Genomic DNA, 16,447 nt, shown 5'->3' with positions numbered 1-16,447 from the left:
ACTGTTAAGCTGTACCTCACTTATTAAAGCATGGAGTATTTAATCTACTTGTTATTACAAAGCAATAAAATGACATGAATAGATCTTGCTTTCCATTCTTGAAATTATTTCCAAGCAACAGCTGGGTTTTCTCAACCATGCTTTTCCTTGGATAAAGGTAATGAGAAAATAATGGATGAGTTCCCTGCTGTCATGGGTTTGTCCTTCTGTCAAGACGGGCATGGCACACACCATGGACAATGAGGAGGTAAAGGATAGCCTCTATGAGCCAGGATCAAGGCTGATGAATAGACACAAGAAAATAAAAATATATAAACAACACTTTAGAACACAGGGTTTATCTTGGCAGAAGAAAAGATGTCAGAGAAATATCAAATTGGAACAAATATCCTACAATTATTATTTATGAGCTTAGCACATTTTTAGTCATAATATTTAGAATTATTCTGATGGCTTGATTTACTGAAAGGAAGGCATATAATTTTTTGTTGTCAACCAAAAGGCAACATATTTCAAAACTTAAAATCCTGCTGACTCCATCAGCCCATTTGTTAAAGAAGCCATTCTGACTCAGTCACTAGGGCAATGTAGCATAAAGGTTGTTTACTCCTTGGGGTAAGATTCTCTCTGTAAAACTGCAGAGGAAAGCAAAAAGCCCTAGCTTGAGGTTGGTAGGACTAGCCCCCATTCTGGGTCATCCACTCCTATTCCTTAAACAAAGAGAATGGGAATTCCATCAGCGGGTACTTTGTCTGTCTGTCTGTCTGTCTGTCTGTCTGTCTGTCTGTCTGTCACTACTGTCCTGAGGGCTATAGGTGTCATCCCATTCCTAAGCCATGACACAAGGACTGGAACTTTTGTTGCACGGAACATCCCCCAGCCCAGGAGAGCTGAACTGGCAGGCCTGGGAAGACAGTGGAACCGACTGGTTCAGAGTCCTGACAACTACAACCACAGAGCAAAATGAATACAGGTACCAGAACTAATTTTACAGCAAACATTTTTATCAGAGTAAATCCCAAGTAAAGAGTAGAGCAAAAGAGGTAGCATCTACCGAGTTCAGTAGACACGGGGCGTTTAACAAACCTCTATCAGGAAGCCCCTCTTCATGTTACTCACCCTTAAAGGCTGACATTTTAAAATTGTGTTGTATACCAGCAACTACATCCTTCCAAAAATCAAATGTTTTTTGACCTCTGTTCTGCTAAAAAAAGAAATTTCCAAATGTAACAAGTGCAGTAATTCTGTTTGTAAGCATAGTGGTAAGCTATAGCAAATAATTACGTGTATTGACTCTAAGGTCGGAATTCAGGTTATAGAAAACACGACAGATTGATACAGAAATATTCCTCAAATATCACAGCTACAAGTCAACACATAAATAAACATCACTAAGTATTAATGCAGTTCATATAGTCCAAATAAGGTAAAAATTTCCACTCACACAGCCTAAAGTTATAGAATATTTAAACATACAAGAAATTTACCAAGTTCTATAGCTTCTGAAGCAATAAAATGTGCTACTTCAGACATGATGGCACCAACAGGGCCTAAATCAGGGTAGCTCAGCATTCACTGTCCAGTAAGCCTGCACTTCCACATACAAAGCAGTAACTCACGGCAACAGCACTAAGTCTAAAATGTAAATCACTACAAGGAGAACTTTCCAAGCTGGCAAAGCAATTCACATTCAACTACGCAACTCTACAGCTCTTTGCTTCATAGGAACAGGCAGTGTCTACTTTCTATACAGAAGCCTACTAAATCTTTATATACAATTATGCACACTACAAAATACTACAGGCTGATAAATGGGGGTGAAGTTCAGCAGTAGAGTCCTTGCCTGGAAGCGTAAGGACCTGGGTTTGATCCCCAGATCTGGAGGGGAGGGGAAGACTTGATACTTTTTCTCCCACTGGTGTATGATAAGAAACAGACTCCACTCATTCTGATAAAAACTGCAATGCTGCGATATACCTCAGTGGTGATGGGGATACAGCTCAGTGTGATGGGGATACAGCTCAGTGTGATGGGGATACAGCTCAGTGGTGCTGGGGATACAGCTCAGTGGTGCTGAGGATACAGCTCAGTGGTGATGGGCATATATATCAGTGTGATGGGGATACAGTTCAGTGTGATGGGGATACAGCTCAATGTGATAGGGCATATACATCAGTGTGATGGGGATACAGCTCAGTGTGATGGGGATACAGCTCAATGTGATGGGGCATATACATCAGTGTGATGGGGATACATCTCAGTGTGACGGGGATACAGCTCAGTGGTGGTGGGCCTATACGTCAGTGTGATGGGGATATACCTAGGCCCCAGGTAAAATTCCTAGCACCCAAACAAAACAAAACCAACAATCTCTCCTGCTCAATAGAAACTTTCACAAATGCATGACTTAATTCTCATTTCAATAATAAGCCAATTAATTATGGTTTTAAAATACAATGGATGCAAAAAGAAAAGTAATCCTGGCATACAGACCAAGTTATATCCATAAATCTTCTGTTTAAGTATAAATTGTCAAAACTAGAGATTTCATCTGAAAAGTCACAAAAAATGCTTCATTTTCCTGGTTGGATATTTCAAATACATAAAGATACATGGAATTTTTCTTAATTACCTGTACTTTTTTTTATCTGCTAATGAAAGCAAAAAAGTATTTGTCCAGAGCCTGTCTTCCGTTCCCTTTCTCTAGACCTTTACTCCCCCTACTGGAGAAGAGGAGAACTTTTGCCTAATCAAACATTTTTTAAAGGGTACTGTTATTTAATTTTCCAAAAACATTTTTGACCAAATTCATCATGTTTGCTTCCTCAGTTACCTCTGAAACCATCCAAAGAAAACAGAGTGAGATCTCAACTGAAAAGGGACACAGTTAATGCCTCTTACTTATGACTAAATGCAGTTGTTTAAACCCGAGCGCCCACTCACCTTTGTTAAGGAGTCCACCACCCTGGCACACAGAAGAGCCCCGGGCAGGTCAAAGTAGTTATCATAGAAGTAACACTTTCCTAGAACAAACAAACAGAAAAGAATCATTGCCTCCTCCTCATGGAAAAGAGAGAAACTGCCTGAAGGGAGCCTGGATGTTCATCTAACTATCTGAAAAGCCTGCACTTTATGTTACCCTGTGTGTTGGAGGTGGGGCAAGTGATGTGTCGGCAAGTGGAAATCAGATGACAGCCGGTGCCACTCCTCATACCATCTGTTTGTAAGACAGTGTCAGTCGCTGGCCTGGGACTTGTCACGGAGGCCAGGCTGAGTGGCCAGGGAACACCAGGATTCCACGTGTTTCCATCTCAAGCACTGGGATAACGAGTGCAGGTGGCACAGTGCCATGGCTTTTAAGTGAGAGTTCTGGGGGTTGAACGTAGGTCTTCCCTAGCCGTTTTAATGTTTTTTTTTTTTTTTGTGTTATACATATCCTTCAACAATGCAGCACACATTGGCACTGTTAGCTGGATATGGAGAGAACTTTCCATAGCAATTTCAGTGAAAAGACCATTTCAATTCAAACTAGCATTACTACAGGCTTTCTTTTTTCCAATTTTAAAGATTTATTTTGTTAATTTTATCTTTTTTTTTTGAGTGTGTCTGAGTATTTAATCTGCATGTATATATGCACTACATGGGTGTCAGTGCCTGGTACCTGTTGGTGGTCAGTACAGGTGTCAGAGCCCTTGGAACTGGAATTACTACAGACAGCTGTGACCTACCATGGGGGTGCAGAAAACTGAAGCCAGGTCATGGGCTAGAATAAAGACTCTTAACTGCTGAGTCACCTCTCCTGTCCCAGCCTTATCTTTTGAGGAATGTTTAAGCTCTAATGACCCTAAAAGAAAGCTGAAACACACATCTGCAAGTGAAGAATTTTATTAAAACACATTTCAATTGCAAAATAATATATAACCTGAAGATAATATATTATTACTATAAAATGCAATGTGAAGGAGTCACAATTTATTATTAATGCCACCAAATTCCAAAATAGCTAAATAATCTAACATTAGAGTCCCATGAAATTCTCCCTATACACTGCCAGGACACCTGTGCTGATAAAGCCATGTAGAATACTACACTCAACGTTTATGCCATTTCAGATGAATAGGAAAAGTTGAGACCAGCCAGGGTAATGACAGGAATAAAAATCCTGTCATGTGAGTGTATGGTGGTGTGGATCAGAAAATCTCAAGAGTCTGGGGCAAACGCATTCTAGGGTCTCAAGGGAGAAAAGGACTAAGGTTTATTACAGATGGTCTTGGGGCTAAATTAAATCCAAGCCCTTCCTTGGCGCAGGTGTAGCCTCTGGACACAACACTTCTGCTGGTCCAAGTCCCCTCTGACGCTAGCTGTGCTGCTCGGCCGCATCACACAGAAGGCGCTGGAGCCACATGGCCCAGGTGGTCAACCGGACGAACAAGCAAGTGAAGCAGACACCTCGACCTTCTTTCTCCTCAGAAATCTCAGTGAAATCCAGAGCATGTTGCTCCCTATTTTTATAATATTTAACTTTACCAACCATAGGCTTTGATTGCATTTTAATGTAAGCATCATCTAATTGCGTTTTGGAACCACTGGGCCTTTCTTCCCTCAGCCTTCTCTACACATACACAATTTTATTTGTAAGGTGAGAGAAGGCTCAGTGGTAAGAGCAGGCACTGTTCATCCAGAGGACCAGAGTTCAGGTCCCAGCACTCATGGTGGTTCCAACAGAACACCTGCAACTTCAGCTCCAGAGGATCAGACATCCTCCTCTGGCCTCTGTGCATACCTGCACTTGAAACATTTTAAAAGGGACAGGCATTCACTGTGTAGCTCAGCCTGACATCCCAGGATCTGTACTCCTGGATGGCAACTGTGCCCAACGAAGCAGACAAGATTGAGAACAATTCCAAAATCATCACCAAGATGCTGAAGCACCAGGAGCTGTCACTTCAAAGAAACAGTGCCCTCTGGTGGGAAAGTAGTGAACAAACAGGTCTGTCATAACTGGGTACCCGCTCTTTCTCATAGTCAGGGAATAGTTTACCTTTTAAAAAAATATTCCAGATTATGAATGAATTTCCAAAGGAAGCACTTAGCTATGAGCCTATCTTTCCTTGGATGATGGAAGAACTTACTCATAGGGCTTTTTGTCCCTGGGACTTGAATGTACAATTTGACACATACTAGGCACACTTTACCAGTGGGCAATAATCCCAGCCCAAGACTACAGTTATCATTACTTGGGAAGAAAGCGCTCGGCTGAGATGCACAAAAGCATCCTCACCGAGCTCTCTCAGGTTTTGTCTTTTTCTTACACACTTATTTTGTCAAAAATATTCATATCTTCTAATACTTTCAACTCACCAGAAAGACTTAAACGAACACTCCCACCCCCCCTCCCAAAAAAAAAAAAACAACTACCACAGTAGCAAATAAACATTAACTCTTTTCAGGCTACCAAATGTCTGAAGGGGAAGGGCGTGGCCTAACACTACAGTGTGGTAGAAACAGCAGAGGGCTTGGGCAGAGAGAGCAGAGAAACAGCGTAATTGTAATGAGCACTTCCTGTCCACAAAAAGGGTTTTAACCACTCCAAACCAATCCACGCACACCTATGTCAGTAAAGAATTTCTGAAGTATTGCTTCATGTTTCGCTTTGGTAAAGGTCTTTACCCAGACTTGAGAAGACTGTATGGAATCATTTTAAAATAAAAACCAGTGGCAGGACATAGGGCCGTCAGCAAGAAAGCAGGTCCAGGACACGGGAGTGGCAGGCAATGGGAATGAGAAGACCCGCGAGACAGAAAAACTGAGAATGGAGCATGGAACTGCTGCATAAAGCACACAGCCCAGCTAAGGGGCGTGTCATCTTCAGGGTAATCCTTTTACTCCAGAATAAATACGGGTAAAAGGACATTAAAGGAAGCCTTCTGTATAGCAGTGAAAACACTGCTGACCCAATCAACGCCAAGCAGAAACCAGACACACCTGAAAAGTAACTACTACTGCCAAAGCCATTCCTCCGGACACTTTGCTTGGCTAGAGGGCCGAGCTTCTTCTTTGTCTCCTTGCACTGCAGGTGACAGTCCAAAAGTGAGGCAGAGTGGGTGGCAGAGGAGACCTACCTGAGCAGCAAGGGATGTCGATGCTCGAAGCACAGTGTTTGTCTGTCACACAGTGCCTCCAGTCCTTCTTGCCATAGGTCTCCACCAGCGCCTCCGGAGTCATCATCCTGGTGCCGTGGCTTGCCCTGTTGGGGAGGACTGTAGTGTTGGCTGGAAGTTCCCATGATTGTCTGTGTCAACACTGAGAATACTGGTCCCCATCCCACTGGAGATAACATAGCTTTGCTTTGGTTTTTTCTTAGACAGGATCTTGTTATATAGCCCAGGATATCTTCAAAATTGTGATCCTCCTGCCTCAGCCGCCTGAGTGCTACCCATGGGCCACATGACCAACCATCGTTTTTCTTTTATATATTGTATATTGGTTTTCACTGGCTTGGGTCTGGGATTCTAGAAGCACTTTATGGTTATCGTATAACAACCAAGATGCTAGGCACATAAGACACTAAACGCTGTCTAAACTACACAAGTAATGTAGGCCAGTTCAAAGATTGTTGTCTGGCTGCTCTGGGGTTTCTACCACAGCTGTGGCTCTTCCACGTTTTAGTCCATCCACTAGCAAGTGATGAGGAGCTGCCTCGTGAGGCCACTGCTGCAGCAGCTCCTGGCCTTCCCTAGAGAAGCTGTGGTGTCATCAAAAGATGAGACAAAGCTGGTGTTGTAACACATGCTCGGAATCCCAACTCCTCAGGAGGGTAAGGCCAGGGGACCACAAACAAGTTCAAAGCCATTCTGGAAAACCTAAGAGAGACCTTGTCTCAGACATAAAAGGAAAAGGAAAGCATTGGGGATGGATATTGGTGGTAGGGAACTCATCTAACATGTGTGCGGGCCCTAGATTCTATCCCCAGTAGCATGCACACAAAGCAAGAGCAAAATACATATTTAGCCAGAACAATTAGGAGACAACTATGTAGACAGAGTGGGAAGGATAACTTAGGCAGTCATGAGGAACAGCAGGTTAGAAGATGAATCACATCAGGTCCCAAGGAGTGGTGGGCACCTGGTACCAAGGACCTGCGGAGATGAGACTGGACAACCTGACCACACAACACATACATTTTATCAACAAACACTTTGGAAGCACACAGAAATGTGCCAAACAGAAGACAATGAAGAAATAGCTAGGTTCTCTGCTCAGAAATCTGCTTTTCCTTTACTAGGGCCTTGTCAGGTGACTCTCACCATGTAGATAAGTAGATAGTTGATATTTTAAATCGTTCGTTACGAGAACATCCAGTGTATTTCATTTTGGTGGGGAAATAATCTGAAGGGGAAAATGAAGAAATGAAGAAGAACTAAGAACACACATGGAGTTCTTTTCTTTAGAGGCTGACCCTTCAGAATACTGTGTCAAGAGAGAGGAGTCCTGCAGGCACACCTGAGTAGACCAGAATCTACTGCATAGGACGAAAGAAGTCATCAAGGGGAAAAAGTGTGCAAGAGAAACTTCAGGTTATTCAGAAGTTGAATTGAGAGCGACAGAGACTGGGCAGGCAGGCAGAGAGACAGGCAGATTTTAACAACTAGAGAATGAGTGAAGACGGCAAATAACACCAGTAAGCAAACCACAGATGTACAGGGTTAAAGAGAACTTATATAGTATTTGCATACAGATAAATATACATTCCCTAGTTGCCTGAAAAAAAAATAGGAAAATAAATTCCAAAATAAGAGATAAGGCCATACCTGCTCCTTTCAGAAGTACTTTAGAGGAGAGTCTGGGGGATGTATGAAAGTACCCTGACTACAAAGCAAATGATGTATCAAAAGTAGGAATACAGGAGTCCTGTATTGAGTCTTCATGCCGCTGACCAGCTGGGTATAATAGTAAAAGAAACCTGCATGGCCATGTTGCTGTGACTATACTATGAGATGAGAAATAGATCTTTACTCCATGGTGCTTTCCTGTGAACTCAGTAGTGACAGCAGCTACTTACTGATTGTTTCCCATACCCTGGTCAACCCAAGAGGTCTGTGTGCACTCAAGAGAAGAGGAACAGGAAGGAAACCAGAGCGTGAGGCTGACAAGGTCCACAAGGAGCCTGCATAAGGGAAAGAAGTATGGCCTAACAGGGTGTACACAGACCATGGCCTAACAGGGTGTACACAGACCATGGCCTAATAGGGTGTACACAGACCATGGCCTAACAGGGTGTACACAGACCATGGCCTAATGGGGTGTACACAGACCATGGCTTAACATGGTGTATACAAACCATGGCCTAACAGGGTATACACAGACCATGGCCTAACAGGGTGTACACAGACCATGACCTAATGGGGTATACAGGTATACAAAGACCATGGCCTAATGGGGTATACAGAGACCATCAACTCCTACCCAGTACCCATCTGCACCTTCTTTAATCAAAGGGCCCCTGATGCTATTCTAATTACCTTATAAAAGGCAAACAGCACAATACCCATGATCTTTTGAAAAAAGAAAAGGCTAGGCAATGTCACAGGGTGTGTTATTTTCTACTATATTTCCTGAAAATATTTCTAAGAAGTTAAAAGTAGTATAGAGTGCTACCTGTCATCTGATTGACTTAAATATTAACCGCATCTTGTGGCTTAAGGACTGTTGACTAGTACTAAAGGAGTGAGATGCTGACCACAATTTCATCGGGTTACCTGAGCACAGTGCCGTCAGCTGCGAGTTTAATGAAGGTCCCATCTTCCAGATCCAACGCCAAACCCTTGCAACTAAAATAGAAAAGTCTGATTATCGACCAGCTCATATACTTCATTAACCTCAGAGACAAAAATCTCCATTATTAAATGTTACAATGTGAAGAGATTTCCTCCTCACCTAAATGAAGAATATATTTCTCACTGAGAGAGAACATCCAGGAATGATAAAATTGAGTATCGCTGAAAAGCAGGCACATAAGGGAAACTGCCAGGGGAAGGAGTAGCATGTTCAGCTTATAAAGTCTTCAGGATTGTGTGTGTATGTGTGTGTGTGAAAACAGACACAACTCAAAAAAGAAAATACAAAACGAAGATTCTGTACCTTGTTACTATATACAACAGTTTTCCATTATCTACAGCACATAGGAAGGTGGCATGGTTCAGTGGGTAAAAGTAGCTGTTGAGCAAAGCTGACAACCCATGCTCAATCCCCAGATCCATGGTGGAAGAGAAAACAGACTCCAGAAAGTTGACTCCGGACCGTCACACATGCGTGCACACACAAGATTAAAACAGATACTAACAGAAAGATGCACATAAATATCCACACACAATTACAACACACAAGCTATCTTCTTTGCCAGGGTGTTTTCTGCATTATTTTGAACTGACCTCCATATAGTTCTACTTAGAAAAACTTACCTTCTGGACAAGGTATATTATTGAAAACCAGCAAAAGAAGGTCAAATACTAAGTTCTAGGGGTTTTTTTTGAATTGTTTTGTTTTTGGTTTTTTTTTTTTTTTGTGACAGGGTCTCTCTGTAGCTGTCCTGGAACTAGCTCTTGTAGACCAGGCTGGCCTTGAACTCACAGAGATTCACCTGTCTCTGCCTCCCAAGTGCTGAGATTAAAGGCATATGCCACCACTGCCTGGCTCTAGGTTCTTTAATATAAAAACCTTGTAGGCTCTGGATAAATGTATAGATTCTCTATTACGAATAGTAACAGTGAAGCAGCACAAGGTTAAGTGAACACGAAAGGGCTCTTGGGGGCAGTATTTCCTTGCATTCACAGTAAAACTCCTAGAAACAATAATGTCACGTGGTAAGAGCTTTCCATTCTTTCCCAGGACAGAAAGGACAGATCAAAAGATAAACAAATTTCAGAGGTATGCCCAATGCATGATCGCTGTGCATGTATTTTTAGTGATTATTAATTACAAACTACATGGTCATTTTCTTAGTCTTAATTTGTGTGTATGTTTGTATACATGTCTTCCTGTGTTCACACGTGTGTGCCTGTGTGTAGAGGCAGCCAGAGGCTGACACCAGAATCCCTCCCATCTCTCCACCTTACTTTTCAACACAGTATTTCTCATTGAAGCTGGCTGGAGCTCACCAGTTGGTTAGGCGGCCTGGACTGCAAGCTCCCAGGATCCTCCTGTTTCTGCCTCCCTAATGCCGCGGTTCTAGGGAAGCCACTGCACTCAGATCCATTCTTCCCTCCTTCCATGCCCCTTTCCCTTTCGAGAACTTTGTGTATGTGTACAGTGTGCTTTGATCATGCTCTCCATTCCAACTGCTCCAAGTCTTCCCCCATCCTCTCCATCATTTCCTCCCAACTTACACCTGTATGGTTTTTGTTTTGTTGTTGTTGTTGCCCCAAGTCCACTATTTGTATGTGTAGAGGGCCATCTACTTGTATACACGTAGCTTCTCAGAGGTGCCATCTTTGAAGAAAATGGATTTTCCCTCTTCCCAGTCTCCATGAATTGTTAATAGTGCCCCAGCTAAGGGTGGGATGTGGTGCCCATCATCCTGCTCCATACTTGGTCTTACCGGGTTTGAGCTTACCCGGGATTTGTGCATGCTGTTTCAACCTCTGTGAGTTCGTATCTGCAACCACCCTGTTGTGTACTGGAAAGTTCCCTTGTGGCTAGTCATCACCTTTACCTCTTATAATATTTCCTTCCTCCTTTTGCAAAGATCCCTGAGCCTTGCGAGGCACCGGCTCCTTTTCCTTACGTGGGCTTTGAATTCGCCTTCCCAGTCCTAATTTACTTTAAGAGACAAGGACTTTCTGTGCTGCCCAGCTAACCCTGAATGGCATGCTCAGGCCTCAGGTGGCTGGCACTATATTCACACTAGCATGCTTGCCCTGCAACACCTGTCTAGACTGAACAATAAGAACCAGAAAGGAATATTTATTCAGATGGCCTAATTCAGCCGCTTACTTAACATGCTGACTCCTCTTTCATGGCTGTGAATAACAAACTTCTTCCCATAGATGCAAATTTTAGTTTTTAATACTTCTCCTGTGACTATCTGAAACTACATATAAATATCCTAAAAGTAGTCACAAGCTGAGAGCTTACTTATATTAAAGTCTAGATATGTTTCAAGTATAAGACTTTAACTCACTAAACACAAAACTTTTAGTATAGAAGTTATTCTGCCCTTTGACTCAGTTTTACATTTCACTGTCCACCTTCACAGAAGAGAAAGCGTTAAGATTTCATCAGCAACAATCATGAGTCACAGGGGATGGAGCGGCCAAAGGGGCTAGGGGACTTACCAGAAATCCCAGTCCTCGGGCGTCAGAGTGAGCAACTCCTTATCATACCCCTTCTCCTGGACTAAGAACTGAGCAAAGCTGTTATAAATGAGCTGCAAATAAGGAAAGCACAAAGAGAGATCAACTCTAAAGTTCACTATTCACCCTTCATTTCATTACCCGACAACCTAACAGAATCACTGATGGGGCTAGCAGCGGAGCAATACACACAACTGTGACGTTCTGCCATTGAACCTCCTTCCCAGGTGATTTGTCAGCCCCAAAGGGTCCCGAAATTCTATCACCAGTACACGACTATAAAACCAAAGGCAGGTATCAATCCGACACCCAGGTCCCAATGGGTTGGCACCCATCATTAAGACCCGACAATGCTCTGGAGCTACTAGACAGGCACCGGGACACATGCTGGCCACTCTATCAGATTCTCTCGCTTTGGTCCATCAGTGCTACACAGGCCTGGGTGAGAGGAGACTCAGTGAGACACATCGTCCAGGCAGATGAGTTAGGAGGAAACGTGAAGCCTCTATCAGACACAAGGAGCCTCTCATTTGCCTATACAAAGAGAACAACTAAGCATGGAGGAGGGAAGCCTTTGGAAGCCAGCATAGGAGAAACCAACGCTGATTGTTGACAGACCTGAATCTCAACCGTTGTTGTTTTTCATCTAAATACCTACATGTATCAAGCAGCCCTAACGCTGGAGAGATGACTCAGTGGGTGAAGTGCCTGCTGCACAAGCATGAGGACCCGAGTTCAGATCCCCGGCACCCATGCAAAATCTGGACATAGCACACACTTGTAACCCGAGCACTGGGGTGGGGGGGTGTCCGAGAAAGGGGGCTCTCCAGAGCTCGCTGTTCAGCTAGTCCAGCTGAATCTGCGAGCCAAGTTTACTTGATACAGCAGCACCAGCTAGAAGATATGGCAGAGCTGGGGAATCTAGGGCCATGGAGAACCAGGCCCGTGTAGACAGGGGTCTGAGCTCTGCTGCAGCTGGGGTGGTGGGAGCTGGGTACTAGGCAATGAGAATGGAGAAAACAAAGACTCCCGTCAAATAGAGCTGCTCTCTCCCTAAAGCCGACTGGAAAACCTTAGTGTGACTCCCGTCTAGTGCAGTGTGATCCTCACCCGGGTTACACGATCTATCAACAGTCCTGAAGCATGGAGATGATTCAGAATGGATGCTGCCTCTTAAAGTCATTAGATTTTCAGGGAAGAGAGAGGCCCTGGTGGCTCCTATATGATTTTTTGTTTCTCTCTTGAAACAGGAACTCATTATGTAGCCCTGACTGGCCTGAAGCTAAAAGACCCACCTGCCTCGGCCTCTCTAATGCTGAAATTAAAAGGATATATACCCGACCATGCCCAGCTCCTACAGGATTCTTGAAGCCTACGAACAACAGACAGGCAAAGTTCAAAGAATGTTTTTTAAGTGTACTGAGTCACACTAAGGTTCAAAGTAACTTCTGTGAACAGTATAGAGTATCTGTCATGATCCTGCCTGCAAAGTCTATTGCTAGCCTGGGGTTAACAGATGTGGTGCTTACAGAGGTAAATTCAACAGAAGCATTAGCTATTGTTATCAGTCCTGGCTAGTTATGCACCAAAACCACAACTAACGATAACCTCTGCCCATTTCCACTGTATAAATATTCCTATTCTGCCAGCCCACAACACAGCTTTGTCCTCCACCAGAATCTGTCAAATAAAGATGAGGTAAATCCAAATGATTAATAGCAAACAGTAAGGTGGATTTTTTTTTCTGATAAGCATCTTCCATGTAATAGTTGGGGTGTTCACAAAAACCAGGAGTGCTTCTATAATTTGAAAGTCAGAACTTTGTGTCCTGTGTTTTAATTTGCTAAACCTGGCAACCTTATAATCCTGCTGTGTTGGAGAATGAGGCAATGCCTCGAAATGGAAAGGTTTCAAATTAGTTGAGATTTCCAGCTTACAAAAACGAATCAGAAGACCTGGTAGGACGGAGCCCCTCTTGTTAACACGGGAAAGACTGATGTGTGGCCACTCCTTCGGAATGGGCACACATTCTCAGTCCGCACGCCCAAAGAACACAGGTGTCAGTGTCATGTCCTCTGGGATGCTGTTCCTGAGATTCTGGCAGAAGGAACACATATATGTCCATATTTGCACGACCCCATGACTTGATAAATGCCCTCACTGAGAAAAATCCCTGATTGCTCTACAAGCGTCTGCAGTTTCCACTTTCTGAACACCTGTCCACTGCATGCTCCTTTCGCCCGTCACCTTCCAACTCCAACTCCATGTTCACCGAGACACTGTCTCATAAGATAAGGTGGAGGGCAGGAGTGGAAGACACTAATCAGTGACCTCTGACCTCCATGTATGAAGCATACCCCCCACATATACGCATACATACATGCATATACCACACACACAGACACACACCAAAATAGAAAAAAGTGGCCGTGTATACTCAGCTACTAAAGTCCTTTAATTTCATCCACATCGTAACTTTCTGAGCCCGGTACACTCAGTACTAACGCTCAGGATGCAAGGAACCCTGTCAATCAGTCTGATGCTAAGAAGACTGGGCCTCTGGGGGAGGATTCCAAAAAGTAACTGTGAAACATTGAAACCTCATGGTGGAGTTAGTTTCTGTGGAAAACTAACGGTGGTGACATGATACACTTCATGGGTGGGAAGGGAAGGCTTCATAAGGGAACAGTACTCAACCTGAGAGCCCACATGAAGAAGAGGGACACTGAAGAACAGACAAGAGCCTAAAGGACAGGCAGTAGCACGTATCAAGACAGCAAAGACTGCCCTCCACCATGATTATAGAAAAGAGGTTTACGCCATCTTTCTGCTAACCGGCTGCTAACTGTGTGTGGTTCATCTCTGTCCCTAACTCCATCCCAGTGCCAACATGCTGGCAGATTTAGGATTTTTACAACAAACAATCTGAGCCTCACCAGGGTTTAGTTTTCAGTCTTTAAACTGCACCGAGATTCAAAATTCACAATAGAGTATCTTGTGGATCTTATACTCTGGAATTTTATGCCCACACATCCACCAAATTGGCACTTAAACAACATTCCCCATAAACGATGTTGACTACAGGAAATACGAACCGGACAGGGATTCGAAAGGCATGGAAGGAACGAAAATAACACCCAAAGGTCTATGTGAAGGGGTAGCCAAAGGACCAAGACTTAAGAACATGCCTTCCAACTGTCACCATGAGGAAGGATGTGAGATCTGTGTCACTGGCAAGAACAGTTCACCAGCAGGGAACTCACATTTGGAAAAAAAAATCCTTATGCAAAAAACACACACCAGTGATTCAGGAGCCTCATTTTTGATTTTTGAGTACCTGGCCAACTGGTGCACTGGCAGGACTACACAGAACGGTCCTGGCTGTTCTCGGCACTAGGGATCCACACCTCGACCCAAATACCCTGGGTGCAAACCATAACACACATTTGTTTTTTAACCAGGGACAAGCTCTCAGCACCACACATCCACTATCCACTTAATCCAGGCAAGGGAAACTGAGAAGGAACCCAGGTTATTTCTCCAGCGTCAGAGAGCCAGACACTTGGAGCTGGCGTCCCGAGCTAGGTAATCTAGCTGCAGTCTTGCTTAGATCTTTCACTGTAATACTGTTGATTCCACTGAGACTACAACTTTATTTAAAATGCACAGAGCAAGTAGTAGGTGCAAAATGAACGCTCGTTTTCTTCTTGGTAAAGGCAAGAGTACGGCTAAGACTTTAATGACTTTTCGATCGGTGTTTTTTCGCAATACTATTACACAATCTCTCCCTAAACGCAGCGCCTCAACTCTGACAGGTGATTTACTTGGTCGTGCAACAGGGAAGATGCAGCCACACATTCTAGAAGTCCAAAACAAGTGGCTATACCCACTCTGCTGGAGCGCAGAGGAGTAGGAAAGAAATACCAGGGCCTAGGATCAGCAAATGACACCCCAGACTCCCGACCCAGCCTTTCCAATGCCCTAAAAGCCGGCTCCCAAGCTCCATCTTGCGCTGTCTTCTGCCCCCGGTTTCTTCTTCAGTCCCTTCAGGGGCCTAAAACCACACTTCCGCCCAACGCCCCAGAGGCCGTGCGCCTGTGTCACCCGCGCCACTCACCCGGGCGCTCTCGGGCAGGTTGTAGCGGCACAGCGTGTGGTCGAGGTCGAAGCCCACCACGTCGCAGGCGGCCAGGGAGAAGTGCTGAGCCATGGCTGCGCAGCGGAGGGTTCCGAGACCGGAAGATTGGAAGAGCGTGGTGAAATTGCCGAGACCCGACAACCCAGGATCGCACCGAGGAGGCGGAGCGGGATGGGCCCTGAAGGGGGCGGGGCCTTACTGGACAGCCGAGCCGGATGGGCGGGGCGTGGTCTTCCAGGGCGGGGCCCGTCGATGGGGCGGGGCCTAAACTCCGGCAACCCGAGGGCTGCCGCCCGCCGCCCCAGGCCCCGCCCCTCCCGCAGCACAGGTCTGCGGCCCGCCCACCTTCTGATGAGCGGGATTTTTGCAGGCTCCTCAAGTACTGCCTGAGCTGAATTGTCTGTCTAGGACCCTACTAGGAAATGTTCCTTGCTTAAGGTTACTCAGAATTAGGCGGAACTCCTGATCATCTTTCAGGCGCCATACAACTAAGCGATCCTAGTGTATCTTTATTCTTGAGTGTGGAATAGGGCGAGATAGAAAAAACATTATGCGCAAATAGCTGTTGGATTCCTTTAGCATATAGTTTTTTTTTTGTTATTTGTTTGTTTTGTCTACGTGATCTTTGTGTGTGTGCTTAATCGACAGCTTTTTGTTTGTTTGTTCTTTGGTTTTTTTGAGGCAGGGTTTCTCTGTGTAGCTTTGGAGCCTGTCCTGGAACTCTTTCTGTAGACCAGGCTGGCCTCGAACTCACAGAGATCCTTTTGCCTCTGTCTCCCAAATGCTGGGATTAACAGCGTTTTACTCTATTGTTTGCTAAGAATAAGATGTGAAAGGCACTCTTTGAATCATTTCATCATTTGGAATGAGTTAGAGAATACATTAGACATTATCAAGGACCAACTTGAGAAAAGACACTACGGCTGGTGGCTATTTGATGACCCTGCCTTTAACTGAG

General features: G+C 44.4%; 1 protein-coding gene across 2 annotated transcripts in view; it reads right to left on the bottom strand.

Annotated features, from left to right (window-relative positions):
- Nucleotides 1-15,664, bottom strand: part of Nt5dc1 (5'-nucleotidase domain containing 1) — a 94,099-nt gene extending 78,435 nt beyond the window's left edge. The window contains exons 1-6 of one of the 2 annotated variants that reach the window (XM_050137993.1): nucleotides 15,469-15,664; nucleotides 11,334-11,425; nucleotides 8,760-8,831; nucleotides 6,123-6,247; nucleotides 2,944-3,023; nucleotides 1,120-1,204 (exon numbers count right to left, since the gene is read on the bottom strand). In XM_050137993.1, the coding sequence (XP_049993950.1) occupies nucleotides 1,120-1,204; nucleotides 2,944-3,023; nucleotides 6,123-6,247; nucleotides 8,760-8,831; nucleotides 11,334-11,425; nucleotides 15,469-15,561 (547 nt within the window). In that variant the 5' untranslated portion in view covers nucleotides 15,562-15,664. The remainder of the gene's footprint in view (nucleotides 1-1,119; nucleotides 1,205-2,943; nucleotides 3,024-6,122; nucleotides 6,248-8,759; nucleotides 8,832-11,333; nucleotides 11,426-15,468) is intronic. The other variant, XM_050137994.1, reaches the window with a different exon arrangement.
- Nucleotides 15,665-16,447: the final 783 nt, after the last annotated feature.

Source organism: Alexandromys fortis, unplaced genomic scaffold (assembly GCF_014885135.2).
Source record: "Alexandromys fortis isolate MF-2015 unplaced genomic scaffold, M_Fortis_MF-2015_v1.1 scaffold_14, whole genome shotgun sequence".
Taxonomy (NCBI): Eukaryota; Metazoa; Chordata; class Mammalia; order Rodentia; family Cricetidae; genus Alexandromys; species Alexandromys fortis.
This window is presented reverse-complemented; position numbering and strand designations above follow the sequence as displayed.